At 38.2% G+C, this 24,170-nt stretch overlaps 1 protein-coding gene across 1 annotated transcript; it reads left to right on the top strand.

The window, feature by feature from the left end:
• Positions 1–769: 769 nt before the first annotated feature.
• CARNMT1 (carnosine N-methyltransferase 1) lies at positions 770–24,104 on the top strand. The gene is made up of 8 exons (XM_065663568.1): positions 770–1,168; positions 3,844–4,039; positions 5,035–5,198; positions 12,934–13,074; positions 18,410–18,588; positions 19,948–20,061; positions 20,960–21,063; positions 21,339–24,104. The coding sequence occupies exons 1-8, from the start codon at positions 831–833 to the stop codon at positions 21,438–21,440; spliced, it is 1,338 nt and encodes a 445-aa protein (XP_065519640.1). The 5' UTR covers positions 770–830; the 3' UTR covers positions 21,441–24,104.
• The last annotated feature ends 66 nt before the right edge of the window (positions 24,105–24,170 follow it).

Here is a 24,170-nt window from a genome sequence, read left to right as displayed (position 1 = left end):
TGGTCAGTGTGCCAAAACCCCTTTTCTTCTGTTCCCCTCTTACGTTAGTTGGTTAACTAAAAAAAGCCTACCACTCCCTGCATGTCTTCAGACAGAATTTAGTAGGACCAGTGTTCTTTGGGCTCTCAAACCTAGGAGACTGGCCTCTTTTGGAAGCAAGCTGGAGTTGCATGGCGATTTGCCACAGCACACACAAAGGCTGCCAACGCCCGGTCAAGTAAGTTGTGTCGGGTGTAGGAGTATGTGCTCGATTTTCTTCGGGGTCGAAGTGTGTTACTGTGAGGAAATCCAGCACCTTGCGCCTCACGCGTTGCTAGGCCCTGCTTAACGTTCCTCCTCGCTCTCCTCTCCCCGCAGCTACTGCCGGTGCTCCCTTCCAGGCAGCACCGCGGGCTGCAGCGCACCCTGGAGCAGCCGAGCAGGCGCAGCGGCGCTCAGCAGCAGCTGAACTCGTCCATGTTTCGGATGGCGGCCCCAAAGGGGCCGGGCAGCACGCACCCTCCGCCGAGAGCCCCCAAACCCGTGCCGCCATGTTCTCGCCCCACCATGCCCTTTCACACAGGCTGAGCTCAGTCCCCAGAGAGACGCCCTTCCCCTTCTGTGGCCGCTGACGCATGCGCATGGCGTCCTTTGCCAGGCCGCCAGCCCAAAGGAGGGCGGGAGGCTCGACGCTGGTCGGCTCCGCCGCCAGCCGGGTCACCCTGCCCGCCGAGCGCTCTCGACAGGCCTCCTCCGGCCCCGCCCGCTGCCGTTCTCTCGCGATGTTCCCTGCAGGAAGTGAGGGAGGGAGCGTGCGCCGGCCGCGGCCGTTGGCGGCGGTTGCGGAGGGGATGTCGGCTGCGTGCGCCGTGTCCCCTGAAGCACAGCCGCCGCTGCCGCCGGGCGAGCCTGATCCTCCGGCCAAGGCGATGCGCAGGAGGCTGCGGCAGGGCCACCAGGAGGAGTGGGAGCAGTTGTGCTGGCTGGGGGAGGGTGCGGGTGGCGTCGGCACCGAGGTGCAGCCGGCAGCATCGCCGGCCGACGGCGACGGGCGTAGGCGGCGGCAGGCGCAGGAGCCGAGAGCGCTGGCGGGGGCGGCTGCAGCGGCTAGGGGAGAGGAGGAGTCGGAGGAGGAGCGGCTGGAGCGGGAGCATTTCCGGAGGATCATCAACGCTTTCCGATACTACGGGTAACCGATACCTACGGCTCTGTGCACGGGGCCCTGGCGCCGCGGCCTCCTTCCGCCGGCTGCTCCGGGGGGTCAGCGCCTCGCTGTCTGTGCGGGCGGCGTCTGGCTCTCGGGGCTCCTCCATCCCTGTTCCCTGTGGCCGGGATCGCTGTGCCGGTAGCGCAGGTTCCGCTCCCCTTTGCTTTCGGGATGCACGCAAAGTCGCCTCGATGTCTTTGTCAGCTAGGAGACATGAAAAAAGAAAAAACAAAAAAAAAAAAAAAAGCCCCAAACAGACCTTGTCGAAGTACAGCGCGCCTGGAAAGGGTGCGAGAGGTCTCTAGAGGAAGGTCTCTTTTTAAGGTGCTTTAAGACACTGTAAAGTACTCCAAACAGCAGCAAAGAGATGCAAACCGTGTCTCGGTTATTGTGGAAATTTCTGAAGGACGTGTTAATGTGCACAAGAGATCGGGCTAATGCTTGCCATTTGTTGAGTCGGAGAAGACCTTGATGGTCCTACGGGAGTGAGATAAAGGAGAGCGGGAAGGGACGGACCCTACTTAGTATCCGAATCTGTTGAAGGGAAGAGGAAACAGTTTACTGGAAGGGCGGACACTGGCTGCAGAAGTCCAGTTCTCTGCAGATTTTTGGTAAACTGTATAATGTTATTCTAGGTTTGGGAAGCAGATTCGGGATGTAGCTACATTGGATATTGTGTATTTCAGTTGACAAACCCCGGTCATGTGAATCATTATTATGTGTTGGACAGCCTTGTGAGTGTAACACGGGCATGACAGTAACACGTACATGACAGTGAGGTTCTTGGAAGGAGTGGGTGAATTTTTAGAGTATTTCTTCTGTTTGCCGCTTTTACTTTTCTGTTAGTTTTTGTTTTCCAGAACTAGTATTTGGTCACTAGGTTGGTCTAGGTGACACTCTGATACCTCTTTCAAACTGAATTCTCTAATAAAAAATTGGACCATACCAAAGGCTTTGTGTTGCTTATTACTATTAGCACAACAGCCAAATGTAATGTACTGGTATCAGTCATGTAACTTTATCTTCTGGCCTTAAAATCTGGGAACATCCTTGTCAACCTTATGCTTAGCTGTGACTGGGTTGCCTCTGAATGCTTCAGTTTTCGTAAACACATAGGAAAAGGATGTGACTGAAATTTTTAATACAGGAATTGAATTAAATTACCTCTGCCTCAAAGAAATGACTCTGAATTTAAGTGAAATTACATTTTTCAGTAAAAATTGGTAAGGCAGTAACACACTTTTCATATGAAACCAGACTAAACGTCTTGTTTTCTGGAGACGCATGGACTTAGTTATTTATGTGTAGTTCTTCTGATTTTAGTGAATTATTTATTCTGCTAGAAGGTTGCAATTCATTGTGAAATGGTGGAGGATTATAGTGCAAAGGTTTTTTTTTCTGATAAAACTTTCAAGAAGATGATATTAAGCTGATACGCTTTATATAGATGATCAGTTTTATTTTTTTTCTGCTTTTTTTTTTTTTTTCCCTCTTAAATTTCTTTTTTTAAACCAGTGTAGCTATTGCAGTAAACATGCCCTTCTCAGTAGCACATATGTAATTTTGGAGATGTTAACTGGTCAAATTTCCAGACTGAGATTGCAACTAAAATTGCAGCAATGGCATCTTACTCTTTCTGATGGCCAGTTTTCCAACTCTGCTGCTGTATGCTGTCACAAGAGTTTGAGAAACTCCAGTGACTTGACCTGACAAAATAATTTTCTGCTGCCAAAAGGGGCAGCATCTGTTGTCCTGGCTTCATGACTTCTTGTCTCCAGAGTCCTCATAACTACGGTCCAGCAGCTTGACTCGCTAAAGTGACAGAAATCAAATCGAGTGATATATATACACGTCTCTTTAGGGTTAGCAAGTGAAATGAACTTTGTGACAGACCTGGTGAGTGCCAGAACAAGGTAGAGGGCAGAACTGTTCCGCATGAGGAAAGGGAAGAGGAAAGAGAAAAACAGGACCTCTTTCTCTTAGCAGTAGGTTAATCTTTCCAATGAAATTTTTTGTTTTGGGGAAGCGGAAGAGTAATTTTTTAGCCTTGTAACTTGTTTAGCCTAGTTATGAGATCAGGTTTACAATACTCATGCTTCAGGGGAATATGTTGCAAAAAGAAGGTAGCTTAGTATCTTACTGCGGCTGCCAGAACACCAGTACAGTTCAGCTGTGACTTTTGCTGTTCTTTTTCGAGATTTTGAGGATTCCTGTGCCCACTCCACATCTTGTTATTTCTGTAGGCAAAGATTACCACAACTTTCAGCTACTTATTCAATTTAAATTGGACGTATGAAACAATCTGGCTGGTTTTGATGGTTTCGGGGGTTGGCTGTTCATTAAATTTTGTAGATCCATGTATTAAGGTGGTGATGATGTGCTGGAAATAAGTGGCTGGTGATGAAACTGCAGGAAGGCAATGGTTCTCTTAAACTGCAACATGTTTAAAAGAGTGGTAATGTAGAACTAGGGCTTAAACGTTTTGCCTAAAAAAATCTTGAAAACTTGTTGTCTAGTAAGAAATTGCAAAGTCTGATTTCTTCCTGTGTCTAAAGAAATTAATAATTCTAATTGGAATAGTTCAGGGTGAATTATTTGTATTTACTGTGTGTATTGCTTCAAAATATCTAAAGACCTCTAAAACTTTTGCTTTTTAGAACAAATATGCACGAGCGAGTGAACAGAACAGAGAGGCAGTTTAAATCTCTCCCAGCTAACCAACAGAGCCTCCTTCCTCAGTACCTTCCTCATCTTGACAAGATTCGGAAGTGCATTGATCATAATCAAGAGATACTACAGACCATTGTGAAAGACTGCACTCATATATTTGAAAATAAAGAATATGGAGAAGACGTATGTTAAAAAAGGACTTTTTTGTACTCCAGATACTAAATTCTGTCCACTTTGGGATTTTCCATGTTTGTTTTTTCACACATTTAGGTCTCAAACTTTCTTTCCTTTTGCCACCTTTATTTTCTCCTTTCGTGCTTCCTGCCAGCTGTATTTTCTGACTCGCCTTTCACATCTTGTAGGGCTGATGTTTTATAAATCTGTTTGTTGTTAGTTCTTGTAGTTACACTTCAAAGCAAAAAAATAAAAAAATATCCAGAGTTCTAGTTCTACCCTAGATACTTCCCCCACCATGTAACTCTGCATGGCATTAATGGTATTGTCTGTCTTACTGTAGGTTATTTTATATTATGGCATTCTAGGTCTGATAAAGTTTTAGATAGGTCAGGTATTTTTAATGTTCTCATTTGTAAAAACGTTTTGACTACTTACCTGCTTTTTCAGTGTGGCATCTCTGTTCAGAAAAATTGCACTCAGACTTGAAAGACTGGTATAGATGGAAACTTAAGTCCTTTTTTGGTGTCTGCAGGAAAGGAGCAGTGATAGGCAGCTTTAATGTAAGTTTCTCAGTGTTGCTTCATCAGTACCCAAAGGGATCCTCAGGTAAAGCAGGGCGGCCTCTGCGCTAGCTAAGCCCTGATCCTTTCCTGAATATAAGGACTATCAGTTGTGCACTACTGTGCTCTATTACGTTGTTGGGGGTTTTTTGTTGTTTTTCTTCAATGGGGTCTTTTTGTTTTATTCGGGTTTGTTGCTTGTTTGGTTTTTTTAATGTGGATCCTATCTCTTTGAGCGCTGAACTGAGACCAGCAAACTCAATTTGCTTAGGATTCTAGGTTGGATTTGAGCGCTGGTGTCAGGAGTGAAAGGAAGGTGCTTTGTCAGCTAAAACTCCCAACAGCTTTTATTATATGGCTTTTGTGTGCTCCCTTCCCCCAAGACTAAAGATACTTGGTACCTTTTGCACTAATCTTATTTTTCTCTTCCAATTTAATCAGGGAAGAGGGAAGATTACACCAGCTTCAACATTCGACATGGATAAATTAAAATCCACTTTGAAACAATTTGTGAGAGACTGGAGCGAAGAGGGGAAGCCTGAGAGAGAGTCCTGCTACCAGCCAATCATAAATGAAATTGTAAAAAACTTTCCAAAAGAAAGATGGTAACAGTATTTTAAGACTTATTTTTTAAGATTTACTTTTAAGACATATTTTTATGTGGTCATACACTGTTGCACAAATCTAAGAATGTTTTATGGAATATTGAAAAGCTTGGACTTAAAAATAGAGAAATTGCCTTTAATACAGTGGAATTTTTTAATCAAAGTTGTTGTTTCTAATACAAGGATTTGGAAAAGAGAATAATCATAAACTCCACAAAGGTTTACCTTCGCCAGGTAAACCAGGATGAATTTTTTTCTTTTTCCCTGCAGTGTCATGTAATGGCATTTCTATTAACCTTTCAAGAAAGAGCCCTCAGGAGGTTGTGAAGTTAATGCAGTTGTGCAAAGTGAGGTAAAATTTGCACGTTAGCAGTTTCTGAGTGTGCTGCAGATAAAGGGCAGGACCCCTGTGATACCAGCAAGTATGAGTATTATTGCCCTTCTTGGTGGAGGGAAGGAAGACTCTTAACCTGTACCACAATCTTATTGCACTGCAGGTGCTTAGTTCTAGCTTTGCTTTCAGGCAGTTGTTACAAGGTGAGTCTTAAAAATCTTTGCTGTATGTGTTGAGGGTAGCTTTATACAGTGTTGGCTTGTTAATGCCACCAAAATAGTAATTGGTGCAGGGTTTTTAGGTAACTTAAGTAAAAGCTGGTAGAATCTTGGGAGATGCTAGCCCTGTAAGAATCCCGTCTAATGGCCCTGGTTTTTTTCTGTTAGCCCAGTTGTCATAAACTACTTTTCAGTTTAAACTTTGCACACAGTCACAGGATCATTAGGGTTAGAAGGGACCAACACGCTTTTCAAGACAGGGCCACCTAGAGCAGGTTACACAGGAACATGTACAGGCAGGTTTTGAATGTCTCCAAAGAGGGAGACTCCACGACCCACTCTGGGCAGCCTGTTCCAGTGCTCTGCCACCCTCAATGTAAAGTTCTTCCTCATGTTGAGGTGAAATTTCTGTGTTGTAGTTTATGGCCATTGCTGCTCATCCTGTCTCTGGGCACCACTGAAAATTCATGAACTTCGTAAATGTAACAGGTTGCAAGTTAGTTTTGATACAGATGGGTGTTACTGTGGGGTTTATTCTTTCTCAGTAATGGCTAATAATGTGTCTGTACCAATTTGAAAATACCTTCCACTAGCCATCTTTTAATTTTCATTAGTAAAGGCTGTTAGTGGTAACAGAACACAGAGTGGACATGATTGATTTCTCTTTTGCTGTGGGCTAACTTATCTCAAGGTGGATAGGCCACTAAAAATGTTCTGTCTGAAGGTGAACTTTGTGAAATGTTTTTAGTGCTAAAAGTGCCCTGTTTGCTAAAAATTAATTAAATGCTACAGGTTGCCTGATGCAGATCTGTAGAAGTCATAATTCTGAAGGTAATCATTGTGATCTTGAAGGCAACAGTTCCCTTTTTCTCTGTAGGCTAGCTTTTAAAGTATTTTGGTTATGGGAGAGAACTTACATCAGATTTGAAGAGATAACATGTCTGAAGTTGGAAAGTCTTGCCTTTTACATTTATCATCAATGAACTTTTGTTTCAAAACTTCCAGTAGTAGGAGGCAGTACGTGGTAATGGATTGGGTGAATCTGAAGTTGATAGCTTTGTGCTGCTTTACCATGAATTTTGTTTATTGTCAAGCAGAACTAAGATGAGAGTGCTTCTGTCCCTATTGTGATGGCTCTGAAATACCCGTTGGGGTTTTCTTTGTCTAGGGAAATCTCAAAAGCATCACTATATAGATGATAGATTTCTACTACAAGTTTGAGTTTGTCAAATGAAACATATTTTTAATTTATAAAATGTGTATTGCATGCTGTCCTGGTTTTGGCTAGGATAGTTATTTTTCTTCCTGGCAACTGGTGCAGTGCTGTGTTTTGTCTTTAGTCTGAGAACAATGCTGATAACACACTGATGTTTAATTGTTGCTAAGGAGCGCTTACTCTTATCCTGATCAAGGATTTTTCATTCTCTCGTGCTCTGCCAGTGAGGAGGGGCACAAGAAGCCAGGAGGAAGCAGAGACAGGACACCTGACCCAAACTAACCAAAGGGGTATTCCATACCACAGCACGTCATGCCCAGTATATAAACTGGGGGAAGGCCCAGATTGCTGCTTGGGTCAGGTATTGGTCAGCAGGTGGTGAGCAATTGTGTAGCGCATCACTTGTTGGGTTTTCATTTTTTTTTTTCCTCAAGGTGGGATTTATTCCTATTATCATTACTGTGATGATCATTATCATATGATTGGATTATTATATATATTTTTTTTTCCAATTATTAAACCATTCTTATCCCAGCCCATGGTTTCTTGCATATTTCCTGATTCTCCTCCCCATCCCACTGGGGTGTGGGTCAGAGTGAGTGAGAGGCAGTGTGGTACTTAGTTGTTGGCTGGGGTTAAACCACGACCCCTGCATACCCATTTAAAAGCTTAATATTCATGATCATTATGGATCTGTCATAGCAGTTATGTAAAACCTTTTTCTGTTCATGTACTGTTACTTACTGTCCTCAACTGATGCTTTTTCATAGTGACCAGATGCTGTCTCTTGCTTAGGTGTGCATCGCTCTTTGAGGTGAGAAGCAGCCATTCTGAAGGGCCTGTGCTCTTAGTGCATTGTCAGGCTTAACTGGCAGTGGCACCTCACCATTGTCCAAGAAGTAACTTCCCTGCTAGGGCAGGCTGGCTTTTCAATCTGATTCCTTTTTACAGTTTCGGAGGGGAGCAGTTGTTCCAGTTCTAAGTGGTAGACAGGGCCTGAACTGACCATAGTGAAGTTATTCTGGCTGTTGTGTATCAAAGAGTACAAAGTCCATTTCCTTTGGAGAGGACTGGCTCTGGGTGCTAATGTGTAAAATCAGCCTATAGATGGAATCTCATAGTGCAGCTCTGCATTTTTTTTTTTTTTTAGTTCCGTTTTGTAGCACAAGGTGTTGAAGTCTCCTGAGATGGTGAAATGAAAGTGCCAGAGAAAAGGTATATTGGTGGCACTGGGTAATGAAAAGAGGTTTTTTTTTTTTTAGATGTAGTTAATATTGAAAAAGAGAAATAAATGTTTTTAATTTAAAACCGTCAGCACAAGTAACCTTCTTATTGGCTTCAATGGAATTGTATGTTCAGTTTCTAGTTAACTTTTTGTTAACATTAATTCCATATATTAGAGTCATCTGCAAAAGGAGTTCAGATTTTTGAAACTATTCAGGTATGTTTTGTGCGATGCATACAAATGTTGTGTTGCTGACCTTCACAAGATTGGCTTCTATTGCTTCAGTTGGTGTGCAAAGAACAGGAAAAAAGCGCTCTGTGTGCTAGCTGTCCTGGGAAGCACAAGAGTACCAGAAGCAGTGACTGAAAACAGCTGTAAATTAGAACAGTTTTGAGTAGGTGCTACTGTTATCTTGCATTTCAGTCCAGTCTAATGGTAAAAGCTGTTTCTGCACTCTGTTCCTGTTCAGAAATAATTTTCTTTCTGTTTAGCCTGTTAACACAGAATCTGTTAGTAGCATCGACAAACCAGTTTCAAATGGACTGCCATGAGATGAGGTCTTCCTGAAGAACTGATAGATTTCCTGCATTATTCACACTGGTATTTAATTGTGTTTCAGCTCACAGGGTCTCTATGATACTGTCTGCCTTTTGATGACGCCATTTAAATTTCTTTGATTTCTTTGATTTGAATGAACTACAATCACTGCTTTATATTGGAGAAAATATTAAAACTGATAGTTCTTCTATTTCTTGATGGAATATGTTAGTTAAAATATTTTTACAAAACGTTTGGATTTTCAACTAAAGCATACTGATGTTTTTAATTCCCCTTTTGTCATCCTGATGATTTTCTTTCACTTCTGCTGTTACCTGTCCTACTTACGTGAAGGGATGTAAAGGTCATAGACTTCTTGTCCAAAACAAAACAAAGAAATAGTTAATTATCATTCCATGGCCCAGAAGAGTAAACTTGGGTATCTTCTCCAGAGGTTTCTTTTATTCATTAACTTGGCCTCTGGAACCACCTATAGCTTGAAATTTAAATCTGCCACACTGTCCAGCAATGATGGCATTTTCCAAGATGCAGGCAGGACAGCTTAGTTTCCTTTTTACTTGAAAACTTAATTTATTAGTCTTAAGCCTGGGCTTAGCTATACTTCTTGCAAGTGCTCAGTCACAGTTATGGTGATGATAAAATTTCTGCTTTATATGATTTTATCTTTACATAAAATACATCTGTCCTTGCAGGGTTTTTAATCTTAAAAATTGTAGGTAATCTAAACTTTGCTTTAAACATTGGACTTAAGAGCAAGCTACCTCTTCGGTTTCACTGCAGTCCATTGAATGCTTTGCAGGTCTTTATATGGAAACACATAAATCTCAGCTGCTAAGTTTGGAGAAGTGCTCTTCAAGCGATTGTACTTTTTACCGATGCTCATAATTTTATTTGAAAAGTAGTTGTGTTTAAAAAAAAAAAAAAACCAAATCTCTGAAAATATGGTTACAGTAAAATAGTGAAAATACTATACTGAGGATTGGATCTGTTTACTACCTAGATTTACAAACATTACAGAGATCAAACATCGGGAAAGGAGTCCCACAATGTGATTTATGCTGATCTTTCCACTGATCTTCTGTGTATGGGCTTTGTATTTCTTACCAATTCTTATGATTAGATAACTTTGAATTGTAGTGATTAGTTTATGAAAATGAGAGTTGTGTTTGATCACACACAAATCTTTCTTTCTCTGAACTTCAGTTTGCCTCTTCAGCACCATCTGTTTCTTGGGGGGTTTTTTAAGGACAGTAAGCCTAAAATAAGAAGCCCCTATTTTTATAATATATAATTTTTCTCTTTAAAAAAGGACACAAAGATAAAATCTTCATTAACAGTATTAATAAACATCTAAAAGCTGAAAATAAATCACACTGCAAAATGTAGTACAGTGATGGCATGACAGATTTTGGTTTGCTGATATTCATTTACTGAAGAGAATGCTGCAGTTTCAGTAGTTCAGCCGATCAGTAGCATGCAGCTCTCTTCTCTGTTCTTTAGCCAGCCTCTTCTCCCCTGTGTCTGTCAGATTAATAGGACAATATTTCTTCCCTGTTGCCCCACGGGTTTTTAATAGGTACTTGTGGGGTACCCTTTTACATTCCTATACAATCTGTGTCTCAGAAATTGTGCAGCTGTGGGTAGTTTGAGGGTAGCTTCATTACAGATAAGTGAGATTCTCAGTTACTATATTATTATTGTATTATCTGTTGTCTTCGCAACTGCTGCAATTAGATACCCACTAAAGGAAAGCAGGTTTTTCTAGCCTTCTAAATTATCTTACGACTATAGTCATTAAAAGAAACAGTTTCTGAGCAATTAAAAATTAGCTGTTCTAATGACTCAAAAATTAGCATAATACAGTGTTTTGGAGTGCTCACACTACCACTGGTTTCATATCTTATTTTTTGAAATTCACCAAGAGCTTGTCACTAACAATTCCTTTTAATATTTGAAAAGCAAAATGTGTTTGAGCTTTTTAATTTTTTGAGGGTGGTAGCAGGACACTATCAAGAGTCACTAATCATTACAGAGTATGTTAACTACATACCTAGGTTCTCTGACTACAGACTTAAAAAAATGCTTTTTGAACCCTTTTGGAAGGCTAATGTCAAATTATGGACATGGATTTAATGATACTGTATTTTATTAGCTGTGCTCTGTGTGTTGAAATGAAGTTGGTGGCCAGCACCAGGCCCTAGCAACTGATATGAAGAATATACAAAGAAATCTGATTATTAACAAGTTTCCAGATGGATTTCAGTCCCATAATAAAGAAAGGAAAATAATAAACTGCAAAGGAAAATGCAGTTAAAATCAACTATTTTCTAAAAGAGAATTCGGGAAAACTAGTTCAGAGATAGAAAAACTGTATGATGAGTAGAAAGAAGACAATTACAAGCAATTTAAAATCAATTCAATTGAGAGGCTCTATCTTATTTTAGGATTAATAAAGATGTAGATTTTGAAATGTGGTTACACCTATATAGCTATTAGTTATAAGGTTATTTGAAGAAAAGTGTCTTTTCTGATCAGTGTATGAGAATCTTGGAAGTGGCCAAAATCTTCAAAATACATTTGGAATAACAGCCTACCACTACAACTATAAAAAGCTCAACATTGAGTTTTTTCTAGCTTCTTCTGGAAAGTGGATTTTTTTTTTCTCTTTCTGGGTCCATGTTTTCAAACATTTTGTCTTGAGCAAGTAATTTTCTCCTGAATTAATCTTTCTTATTTCAGTGGGACTTCCAGGCTAGCTTTCTTCTGGCTTTCCTTGTAGAAGGGAGGTGAGGAGAACCGTTGTTTTAACGGGAGTGCTCTTAAGTAATAGCAAAGTCTTTCCTGCTTCTTGTTAACTGGAAAGCAAAGAATCTGAAAGTATAATGGAATGGAAATGAAAATCCGCAATGAGTACTTTGATTTTCCATTTGGGAGGCTTCACTAGTTTGATGATTAAGCCACAAACCAAAAAGCACTGTTAACACTGCGTGTTAGTTTTTGTAGCCTTTAGAAGAGAATAATGCTTTCCTTTGGTTTTGGGTAGTAATCTTCAGAAATGTACTACTTTTCAGAATTTGTGCAACTCCTTCACTCATCTTTATGCTTATGCAGCGTGCTAAATCTTAACCCTTTTTGGCATCCTGAATTTATATGTAGTCAGAGATTCTGCATTTTGCTTTCTTTCATTATATGTCTGGAAGTGCTGATTGTGGTTTTCTTCATTTAGCTGCATATAAATTGGTAGGTGTATCTTTTGTCTTTGAAGGTGACATCCAAAAGGCAGGGTAGTCTGTGTGTTCACAGGGGTTTTTGTGACATGTGAAGTTAGGAAGTCTTGTTCACAACTGGAAACTGAAAAAATATTTCCTTTTAGATTAAATATATTTTCAGTTTGGCATGGAAGTGTTTTTTGTTTGCTGAGTGAAGGTTTGATTGCATTGTGATCGAAGTCTAATGATTAGAATATGTATATATTGCATTTACTGCCTGTAAAGAAAATTTTGAGATTCTTAGTCCTTTACTTGCTGAACTTGGGAGGTGGAAGAGGTTTTTCTAGGTATCTCCGTAAACACATTGCTGTGTGTTCTCTGGTTGTCTTCAACTTGATGCCTAGTTATGGGAAGTAAAGGGTTAGAGAGCTGCAGTGTACTCTTAAAAAATTTTGTCACTTAACGTACTTCACTGAAATTGGTGAACATACATAAAACAGTTGTTGAGAAGGTAACTAAGGTTTTTGTAGTCTGAATTGCTTATCAGCTTGTGGAAGTTTTCTGATATCAAAATACTTGTTTATTTTTCATGCAGTGCAACCAAGATTTCTCTAGTATTTACAACTTATCAGTGGGCTTCAAAGAAATATGGTACCATGTGATAATGTTCTTTCTTCAATTCACTTGAGGTGTTTAGCTTGATAACTGTAAAAATTTTCAGGGAAAAAAATGGTTTTTACATATGTTCTGTATTCTGAATGACAGTTGTATATGTTGAGTAATTTCTGTGGATTACTTTGTACAGTTAACCAATCTGATCAGAACTGGCTCAGGTTGCATTTAAAAAGTAAAGTTATACAGCAGATACATTGTAATATCTAAGTATATGGGAGTGGGGAATGTTGACAGGACCTCTATAAGTTTTGTTAAGAGGTATCAGATAAAGACTTAACTATTATTTTTGTTCTGTTGCAGGGATTTCTCCAAAGTTAATATCCTGGTACCTGGTGCTGGGCTAGGTAGATTGGCGTGGGAAATAGCTAAGCTCGGTTATGCTTGCCAAGGAAATGAGTGGAGCCTCTTTATGCTCTTTTCTTCTAACTTTGTACTCAACAGGTACATACATAGCTTATGTTTTACTTGCTGACTGAAACCTAAGGAGGCAAAATTATAAATGGGAAAAACTTGAATAAATAAAACTTGCAAGAACAGATTTGTAAATCTTAACATAGGACTTGCAATGTAAAATGTAAAATATTACATTTTTTAGGATGTAATAACGAACAAAAATCAGTGGGATAAATGTGGGAGGGAAGCATTGTATCCGAGTCATTAAAATTATAGAAGGAAGCATGGCTTTTGGGTTATGAGACTTAAAATCTCTGTACCACATATTTTCTGCATAATCTTGAATAGGTTTTATGATGTATTGTTTCTGTAAAATATATGCCTGTCTTACTGGTGTCAAATACATAGTAGATGATACATGCATGATACTTGGTGGTGATCAACAGGGGAAACCTGTTAAAGTGTCACATTCTATACTGAAATTGTAGGCAGTGTTTGACATGCAAAACAACCACTGAAGCACACTGAACCACTTCTTACGCGAGTGGCTAAAATTAATAGTCAATAGTTCTACAATTATGCTGAGGTACTAAATTTGAACATAGTAAATTTCACTGTATAGTTTTGACTTAAAGTGACATTATTGTACTTAGTATTCTGTCACTTGCATTTGAAATCACTGGTTTCATAATGAATTTCTTACTGAGGAACAAAGGCAGCAAATACAACTATTCCTTTAAGACAGAGGCTGGGAAGACCAGGTGGGCAAATAGGGAAGAGTTCTGGGGTAGTGTTTTGGGGTTTTTGGGGGGGAGTTGGTACCAAGTTTAGACAGACAGGATTTGCCAGTTCATTCTTCCATCAGAAATGATGCAGCTTTCCTGAAAACACCTGAATTCTAGTATTGTATTCTGTCATCATTATCATGATGTTTTGGAGCCCTGTTTGTAGACTACCCACCACAGACTGTGATGATCTTAAATCTGTTACAGCTTACTGTTCAGAAACAACAAAGGGGAAAAACACTCTTTATTGTGGCTGCTGCATGTCTGCTTAAAGCAGTAGTGGTCAATGTGATAAAACCAGGTATTTGCTATAGGTTTATTTGTTCTTTTACTTATTTAAATGACTCTCATCTGGTGGTGAAATTGGATATTGCAGTTGAGCTAATCTAATGCCTTTTAGCTACTGAAAGGAGGTCACACTCTTGTCATCCTTACCCATTACAACTTTGCTGGCTCTTATGCTCTTCAGAACTTCTAAAGCAACATAAAAGTATTAATTTCCCATCTTTGGGAGCACTGATCACCTGTCGTAGTGGTTCAAAGCTGAAAATTAACTTCACTCCTAACTGATATATTTTTTGTCTTCCTCAAATACTGAGGCTTTGGCCCATATGTGGAATTCTGAAAATCCAAGCTTAGTTTATGATAGTAATAATTCTTAACAGTTAATGCTCCTGTGGTGTTTCCTATTCATATATGTCAAAAAAGTGTGTAAGCGTTAGGCTTGCTAATGGTATTAGATTTAAATTGAGTGTTGCTCAGCTGCTGTAATCTCCATCTTTGCTGGGCCAAGGTATCAGTTACAAGTTTCCTTATCAGCATGGAATAGAATATAGCTAACCTGAGTCTGAATTTCAGTCAGTTCAGTTGAAATCCAAGTATTCCTTTCTGCTAGATCTGATTGTGGGCTTGGGAGGTCTCTTAAGAAGGTTTTGGGGACTTTTGGGATCTTTCATTTTAGTCTTAAGTGGCTGTCCCCAGTTAGGCTACTGAAATGGATAAGTTTACCTTCCTGGAACTGGAAGAAACAGCAATCATCAATATGAGCTGAAGATACTAGTTAAGGAAGAGTGGTAAGAAAGGATTTTGAGCATTAGTTTTTAAATGCAGTCTTACTCTTTTTTTTTTTTTTTTTCAGTTGATAAAAGCATGATTTTGCTAACATGCTACAGTTTGGATATAACTACATTCACTAACCCTGGTTTATTTTTAGGAAGATAAAGTACTGTTTTGAGTGTCAAGCCAACTACTAAAGTGGGCTTTTAGATGTGGTACAATAACTTAAAGTCTTCTGTACATAGAGTGGTATCTGCTGTTTTTTATGCTTGTAAAAAAAAAATTGTAATTCTCTTAAATTTTCAACTTTTGTTATTGTGGATGAAGTTGCATAGCATGGTATGCAGAGAGTATGTAATGGCACAACTATGGTCACTGTAAGTATCTGAAATTAATTAGTGTGCATTATTCCATTGAGGAAGCTCTAATTCAAAACTGAAGTGACCCTGGAGTATCTTAACTGCAATGGCTTCAGGGCTGCTGCAGTCCTTGTATGAGTAGTCGTGCTTTTTCTTGTACGGGTAAGGTTCTCACTGCTGGTGTATTTTTCTGGTGTTTTATATAAGCTCTGGCAGAGGTGATCACTGGTGGTGTACAGACACCTTTCATTTCTTACATGTTTTGGAAGAGGAAAAAGGAAAAAGCATGACCTGTTATCCTGCCCCTGGAAAGCATAATCAAGTTTTCTGGCAGTTTAGAGCCACAGGATGTGTGTTACTTCCCTTTGACATCTGACAAGAGGGGAAGCAATGCTAGGGTATTATCTATGTGGCGGAAGCAGGGGCAGCTGTTTGCTGACTTGCTGTTTTCTGCAGCTGGAGATACAGAACACAAGGTCAGAAGCCTTGGTCTAACAGCAGACCTTTAGTAGCAGTAGCCCCAGTAGTCCCACTTATTTGTGAGAAGGCTGATGTAATATAGAGCGCTTTGCACCCAAGTCAGAATAGGGTTGGTTTAAAAAAGCTTTAATTAATACCAGTAGAATTCATGCTAATAATTGGGTGATCTTTACTTTCTGGACTTTAGATAAATCTAGACACTTTGAGAAGGCTACTTAATTGTATTTGTTCCATGCCCATGAATGCCTTTGGATGAAAAGTCAATCAAGCATTTTTAATTTAAATCATTGCTCAGAAGTAAGAGTTGACCTACCCATCTTTTCCAGAATTGTCTTTTCAACTAAATATTGATCAGTAAATGCCCCTGTGGAAAACAGTAAAGTGCGTCACACTTACTTAAAGATGTAACATCTTTATAACATAATTGACATTATACATTTTCTGTTGGAAGGATAGAACTGTAAAAGTCTGCAGTACTTAGTTTTGAAGTATAAATTAGTGAAGATGGGAATGGAGGTTTTCAAGTTTGAATATGGAGAGGGCTTGGTCTTCTATATTAAATTGGGAATTCTTTTTGCAACTGTTCAGAAGCCTATATGAATATACTTCATGCTCACAAAAAAGCAGCTCAGAAAATTCTTTCTAATCTAATGGGATTTCTTATTTTCTTTACCTTTCCTTTTTTGTTGTTAAAGAAATACTTGACTAGGAATATAGGAAAAACTTGACTAGGAACGTAAGGAGAATGCTTGAATGGTTAACACAGCTTTTGATGGCCAACATGTTTGAGGGTTTTGGTCTTTTTTTGGTTTGGGTTTTTTTTTTTTTTTAGTTTTGGGTGTTTTTTTTTTTTGTGATTGGTTTTGGGGTTTTCTGTGGTTTAGTTTGTTTGTTTGGGTTTGTCGTTTTGTTTGGTGTTATTTATTTATCTATTCTTCCCTTTTTTAACCACAGCAGAAATGCCTTTCTTGAAGAAAATGATGCCCATGTTATTGGGACTTTTTCTCCTGCTTTCTTTTCCTTTGACTGCATATATATAGATCATAGATTAGTTAAGGTTGGAAAGGACATTAAGATAATCTAGTTCCAGCCCCCCTGCCATGGGCAGGGACATCCACATTATCCCTAGTCTGTCTTTTGTTTGCAACAAACCTATAGAAGTCCTTCCTCTTATCTTTCACATCTCTTGCCAGACTCAATTCTAACTGGTCCTTAGCTTTCCTGACCTGATCTCTAGCTTCCCCAACAATGTCCTGGCATTCTTCCCAGGCTCCTGTTCTCAGTTCCACCTTTTATAAGATTTCTTTTTCTTTCTGAGTTTTCTAACTAGCTCTTTATTCACCCATAGCCATCCTGGCCTTCTTGCCCCATTTTCTTCTTGTTGGGACACCACACTTCTGAGCTTGTAGCAGGTGATCCTTGAATATCAACCAGCAGTCTCGAGCCCCCCTGCCCTCTAGGGCTTTATCCCATGGAACCTTACTGAGTTACTGAGCAGGTTCCTGAAGAGGCCAAAGTCTGCTCTCTTGAAGTCCAGGGCAGTGTGAGCTTGCTTACTCATAATACTCATTACATGTGCAGATGGTTACTTAGCCCAGTATACTGCTGCTCAAGTACAGGTTGTTCTTGTGTTTTGTTTTTTTTTTTTGTTTGTTTGTTTGTTTGATCTGTTGGTTTGATTTTTTTTTTTTCCTTTTTCTGATGAGACAGAAATATCACATGAAGAAGGTAATAAAATGCTATTTCAAAGACTTTTACCACAGATGTTTTCTATCCACCAGCCAAAAGAGTGTACTTTCTATAACCTAGTAGATTGCTAGCAGTTTATGAAGTGTTTGATGATTTATGTTTCAAGGGACAGATATATTTATTCTCTGTTGTCTCTGAAAGAAAATGGCTTCACTTTTTAATTACAAACTGATCCTACAGGACTGTGGCAAAAGCTGCTTTTTATACTTTAATGCTGTATTTTACCACTTTTAAAAAATAAGGGTTAACTTTAGTTTGTCATGTTGACTCACAAATTTTATTTTACAAAGATATGTTTACTTAGCATAATTGGAGTACTCCAGATGTTACTAACTTAAAATGACATCTAGTGCAAAACTGCTATTTTGCAAAATGGAATTTGTTCATTCCTTTTTGAAATCTAAAAGCATCCTTTGAGTTAGCATCTGAAAAATGCTTTTGGTCTGTGCTTCAAAACCCCAGTGAATGTGGTTTAGAAAAGACAGAAAAGTCTAGAATGAGAATAGATGTTCCCAATAAAATTCATGGAACTAATATTATTAATTTGCCTTTTTTTAATAGGAAAAAAAATGATTCAGAAAGGCTTATGCTTATTGAATATACTAAATCATAAATATACTTAGCCTTACAAAAGAATCCTGTGCATTTTCTTTCCTGTGGAAAAGTTGGAGAAAATGGTAAAAAGTGTGTAAAGAAAATTTTAAAGCTAAAAAAGGCAGTTATTATTTTGTGTAGATAACAGATTTTGTCTGTGTGTTAGAGTAAAATTGGGCTTTTTTTTATCAGTTTGTAAATTGATAAGCAGTTTGAAGTGTTCTGCACTAGATGAGAATCTTTTAGGAAATGTGTAGCTTCCTATCAACGATATTGGTGAAAATCTTTGACTCCTGTATGTCTAGGTAATAGATAAGTAATTAGTTGAAACTGAATTGTGCTGATTTCTGTATTTTGCAGATGTTCTGAAATTAACTCATGTAGGCTTTATCCCTGGATTCATCAGTTTAGCAATAACAGAAGATCTGCTGATCAGATTCGTCCAATTTATTTCCCTGACGTTGATCCTCACAGTCTTCCTCCTGGTTCAAACTTCTCTATGACAGCAGGGGATTTTCAAGAAATTTATTCTGAGTGCAGTGAGTAAATGCAGACTGCTGGGCTATCCATGCAACTATCTTCAGTGTATTTGTTATGGGACAGTTTATGAATACAAATAGAACAGAACTGTATCTACAAGCATTATACAAAAAGTATTAACTATAGCAAGATTTTCTTAATCTGAATCAGCTTGTCTTAGTTATGAAAAAATATAGACCCTTCCTTCCCTAATAAATGTTTGCTGTAATCTTTTTCAGAATAAGACAGCATAGTAGTATTATGGAAGGGTTTAGTAGATTTAGAAAAGTGATGTTACAAAGGGAACAACATGACTAGTTCTCTTTTTTAGTGTATAAAATGAGTATTTTCTGTGGATGCAAAATATTTTGGTAGTAGTAAATTATAAATGAAGAATACTTACTGACGTTCAATAGTAAATGCTTCTGAGGCACATTATGTGCCTATTTAGAAGTCATTAATTTTTTCCTTATACAGAATTGGATTAGCACCTCAGACCTCTGTTTTCTGTTTCTACCTTTCTGTCCCTATTAAACCCTTTGCCATTTTTCAGTGGAATTATATGGCTCTTGATCTGTGCTTTATTGTGCACTGGACTTCCAGATATTTTTTGCAGGGGCCTTTCTTAGAGTTGCTTGATTTTTCTGAAAGTTCTGTCTTGTGCTAGAGCATCTGATACTGGTATAAATTGAGACTTCTAATTTTTTCATTTACAGCACTTTAAATTTTTGCAATTTGAAGGACAAATGTCTAGAGAAAAACAAGGAGTCTCAGGCTTTAAAAGACTCTGAAAGATCTTGCTTGTTATATTAACTACTAAAAAACAGCTGGAGAAGTACTCAGGTGCTGAATAAAATTTTTTAAAGCTATGTGATTTGTGGAAGTACGTTTCACCGTGTACTTCACAGACTTGTGGTGTTCTCAGTGTTAACTACAGAGGGTCAAAATCACTGGGTATTTTTACAGCTGTATTTTTAACAGTTGTGGTAATGAAGTTCATAGGGTAGGTGAGTAATAGCATGCTTGGGCTTTAATTTATATAAAATGAATTATAATATTTACATTTTACAGGATATGATAATATATATTGCATTTATGTGATATGTATGAACAATTAAGTGCATAAATAATAAATATATATAATATTTTAGAGTCTTCATGTGTATATACACATACATATAAATAGGTGACATGAACCCAAATTGAACTGTTAACTTAAACCAAAATATATTAGTTACTTGTAAACAAAATTGAGAGCCTTTAACTGTTTTTAACTGAAGTTAATGCTGAGTGTATAAACAGTTACTGGGGTTAAATGAACTTTTGCAGGGGTAGAAACTTTGAAACTAATCTCTGTGTACATTTTTTTTTTTATGCAGATACATGGGACTGCATAGCAACTTGCTTTTTCATAGATACAGCACATAATGTCATTGATTATATTGATACTATATGGAAAATACTGAAGCCTGGCGGAATATGGATAAATGTAGGCAAGTGTGACCACCCTCTCTTCCTGCTACCCCTGACTTATATTTGATCATGTAACAGGCATGGAAGTACATGAAAAGAGCTGTGGGGAAGAATGTGTTTGTGCTGAAAACTGTAGAGCTAGAAACATCTAGAGCTTGGAAGCTAACTCAGATGTGTTCAGAGTACGTCCAGGCATTTGCTAGTTACAATCAAGTCAACACCATGTGATTTTTAAACAGGGAAGTAAATCTTTGTAGTGGCAGGTTTTGCATTCATGCATCAAAGATTTGTTATTTGACAAATGTAGTGTCCTGTATTCTTTTCTTTGCTATTTTTCTAAGAAAAAAGAACTTGTTCTGTGTGTAAATACATCCTTGCATTTTTTCATTATCTGTTGTCTAATTTGCACTGTGCTTCTAATCCCTAAACTTTGGGAATGGTATCTATACGTTCCTTGGCTCAAAAGATGAGAGACTTAAGTCTTCCATGGTAAAGGAACAGCAGAAAAAAAAACCTCTACAGAGTTTAAAACATATTGTATAGTAGAAACTGGTCATTCACTACACCAGTCCTGGTCAGTGACAGAGTGGAAGCAGAGCTCCTGAGTAGGCTCCTGCCTTCCATTCTCAAATGGCAGCAGTGCTACTAGACTGAAGAAATTTTAAGATACAGAAAAAACAATCTGGTAGGAAATGAGACTTTGTTGAATAAGCAGCTGAACGAACTTTTTTTATTTTGCATCGATCCTGAAATTCTTTATAAAAAATATGTGTGATAGAAATACATTCATTTGGCTGTACTTGAATATGCGAGTCTGGATATAAATGTTCTTTGCACTTTCAGTATGTACTTTTGATTTTTTTTAAGACATTTTTGCCTATTTTTAATAGCCGTTTCCCTTGTATCTTTGTACTCTAGGTCCTCTCCTTTACCACTTTGAAAACTTGGGAAATGAACTTTCTATAGAATTAAGTTATGAGGATATAAGAACTGTTATACTAAAATATGGATTCCACATAGAGGTAAGAAGATGCTGTAGTTTGCAATGAGCAGTATAGGTATAAACCAAACTGCTTTGAAAAAACATTTACCTTAAATTTAACTCTACGTATTGGCGTATACTAATGACTTCTAGGAGAATTAAATGCTTGCATGTTGCAAATTATTTGCTTTCCTCATTTTTAAAAGGATGTAATAGGCCTTGAAATCTAGTAAGTACATAGCACTTCCCTTCTTAAGGGAAACTTGAATATTTCTTGTAGAGAATGTGTTTTCAAAACTGCTTCTTTTTTATCAGGTGGAGGAAGAATCTGTACTGTCAACTTACACTGTGAATGAACTCTCCATGATGAAATACTACTACGAATGTGTGTTGTTTGTGGTGAGAAAACCAGAATAGAATTGGCCTAAATAGTTTAATAGGGGAAAAAAAGATGTTGTCTTGAAAGCTTGAAGTGAGAATCAAATGGACTAGGTGATGTCTGGACACAACCTCAAATCAAGTGGTGCCTTCTTATTTCTAATAGGTTTTAGATAGTGTCTATTTTCTTAGTATCTCTGTTGCTATCCAGACATGTACTATGCCATGCATATTTGTAATATACTTGTGAAAATGGAGGAGGAAGTGTTCACATTACACTGTCTCTGCTTTGGACCGCATTCAAAATAAAAGCAGTTTTATTGAGAATAAAATTTAATGTTTGCCATAAATAGGATTTGCAAATGCTGCTTCATTTTCTGTAGATTGATGATTTTATTTTTTCTACTTCCTGATATTAGGAATACTTAGAGATGCTTACTGTACTAGTTGTGGCATAGAGAAGTTATTTCTAAGCATATACTTAAATTATGAAGTCTGAAATGATTGGAAAGTGCTAAAATTATTCATAATGGATAAAATAGCCATCAGAACTATTCGACCATTTTCTGTGGAACTCAGAATGAAGTAGATTATTATACAAATTCCAATATTTGACTGTACTACTGTTAACAATATAATCAAAACAGAACCCACAGACTGAAACTTTTGAAATGTTCTGTGAAAGCAGAGTACTGTGTGATGAAAAAGTAGCATGTCACAGAAGTAGTATGTTAACCTCAGTTCAGGAATAACATCAATTTTGATCAATCTGCTAGTGTTGAAACTGAAATAATGTTAGATGCTTTGCAATCTTAAAATACATTGATTTTGAGTCACCTAGTTAATGCTTAAGCCAAAAGAGTGGAGCAGTATTTTTTATTCTTGCTAACATAATTAACAGAGTCATGTAATGCCTTGAGCTCTTTTTTGAAAGTTGATAATATAGCAGATTTATCCATGCTGTATGCAGGTAGTGCAACAGAAAAATCCCTCAAGCCAGTGGGGGGAAGTTACATGTATGTTGTATGTGCTGTAACCTATCCACCTCTACCCAAGTCAGCATATGCAGCCCAACTGGCAGATAGCTTTCTTGTACCTTCAGGCTCTTTACCCTTGTGACTTAATGACTTCTTGTTGCTAATGTGTTTTTTTTCCCTGGCAGATGTGGCATAGGTGAATATTTAATCTACACATCATGATACTATACAAGAGTCTGAACCTTCTGTCACTTAAAAATGATGTATTTGAGAAAATGTTAATTAATAATCACTGTGCTGACAAGAGGTACCATGTTAGCCATTTCATTTTCTTAACATATCGGTTACCACAAGTACCTTTATGGTTTTTAACCATTTGAAAAATTTCTTAAATGTAAAAATATTATGGTAGGGAATCAAGGGCTTTTTGTATTTGGTCATAATGGCTGTGGACAACAGCTTGCTTGTTCTCCATTATTTCTGGCTTGGTTTGTTTGTTGGGTTTTGTTGGTTTGTTTTTTTTTTAATGGAGATGTCCTAATTACATCTCTTCAATAAATCTGTTACTGGCTTTTGGATTTTTCCCATTATGGCAAAAAAAATGTGCCTTTGTTCCTAAATTGAAAGTCTGCAAGGAGGAAAAGGACAAACTTTATTTTTTTGATAGTTTCATAAGCTGCATAAGAGGGCAACATGCCTGGATATACTTCAGGACCATGCCACGTTCTGCTCAGAATTGTTACTGTGAATAAAGGCTTCTGGTCTGCAGCAGTCTTCAATTACAGCTTTGCTTTAACTAGTCTTATTTGAACTCTTTCTTCTTAAAAGCCCCAAAAAAGGGCAGTCGGAGATCTACGGTGCTCCAGGACAAATGTGTTTAAAGCTGGAACATTGCCATTGCCATAAACTAGATGAAATATAAAAGCCCTTGGATGCCTAATAATAAGAGAAAGTTGCTTTAATTTCCTTACTTTGTTGTTGAGGGACTTTGTGCTTCTTTGCTTTCTTTCTGATTTTTATTTTTCCCCTTAGATGGAGTATGATTAGTATTTTGCCTGTTTTTTCAAGCTCCTTGAATTAAGATGTGAGATGAATGTTGGTAATGATGTTGCTGAGTAGTATATGTATCTGTAATATTGCCCAGTTTCTGCCTCCTACCCAGTCTGTAGTTACACTTAAAATGCTGTATTCCTGTTCTGCACAAACAGGCAAAGAGTTCTTGCTTTCTGGTAGACTGTGGCTATCTTTCGTTCTAGTGGTTTTGTTCTTTGCCACCGTACATTGTCACAAGTGCCATTTTATGTGTTGCTTCTGGAAATTTTTTTCATTTCCTTACGTCAGGTATACAGTGATGTGCTTCTATTTATCATCTAGAAGATGCCAGTTTTCCCCGATGTCCTTTTGAATTTTAACGGTTGCATTAGGAGTTGGAAGCAGAATAATGATGTGAATAAACTGTATGAGTTGGCTGTGTTTTATACCTGAGCTCCTGTTGGCGTTCTGAAGACTCATAACTTGTATTTTATTCATGGGGATAATTGTGTATTACTGAATGTGATCACATTCTTCTATTCAACTGTATACATGGGGATAGGGGGGAATGCGTGAGGCATCCGTCAGCCGGAGCCCAGATCATTTAATTTAGGGTACTATTAAACTGTATGTGGTATCTGGTGTAAAATAAAATGCTGCATAATGCTCAGTGTACTGACACTCCTCATACGGAGCTGTACCGTGTCCTGTATTTGTGTGCGGTGCGCCCCGGGATGGGTGGGGAGGCTTCACGCTCTGA

The sequence above is a fragment of the Lathamus discolor genome, chromosome Z (assembly GCF_037157495.1).
Source record: "Lathamus discolor isolate bLatDis1 chromosome Z, bLatDis1.hap1, whole genome shotgun sequence".
In the NCBI taxonomy this organism is placed as follows: domain Eukaryota; kingdom Metazoa; phylum Chordata; class Aves; order Psittaciformes; family Psittacidae; genus Lathamus; species Lathamus discolor.
The sequence above is the reverse complement of the archived record's forward strand: the minus strand, read 5'-3'. Positions and strand labels throughout refer to the sequence as shown.

Excerpts from the sequence above, each read along its gene's own strand:
- CARNMT1 (XM_065663568.1), top strand. The coding sequence starts at position 831 with ATGTCGGCTGCGTGCGCCGTGTCCCCTGAAGCACAGCCGCCGCTGCCG. Across the intron at positions 5,199-12,933 it reads AACTTTCCAAAAGAAAGATG|GGATTTCTCCAAAGTTAATA; the intron begins GTAACAGTATTT and ends GTTCTGTTGCAG. Across the intron at positions 20,062-20,959 it reads CGGAATATGGATAAATGTAG|GTCCTCTCCTTTACCACTTT; the intron begins GCAAGTGTGACC and ends TTTGTACTCTAG.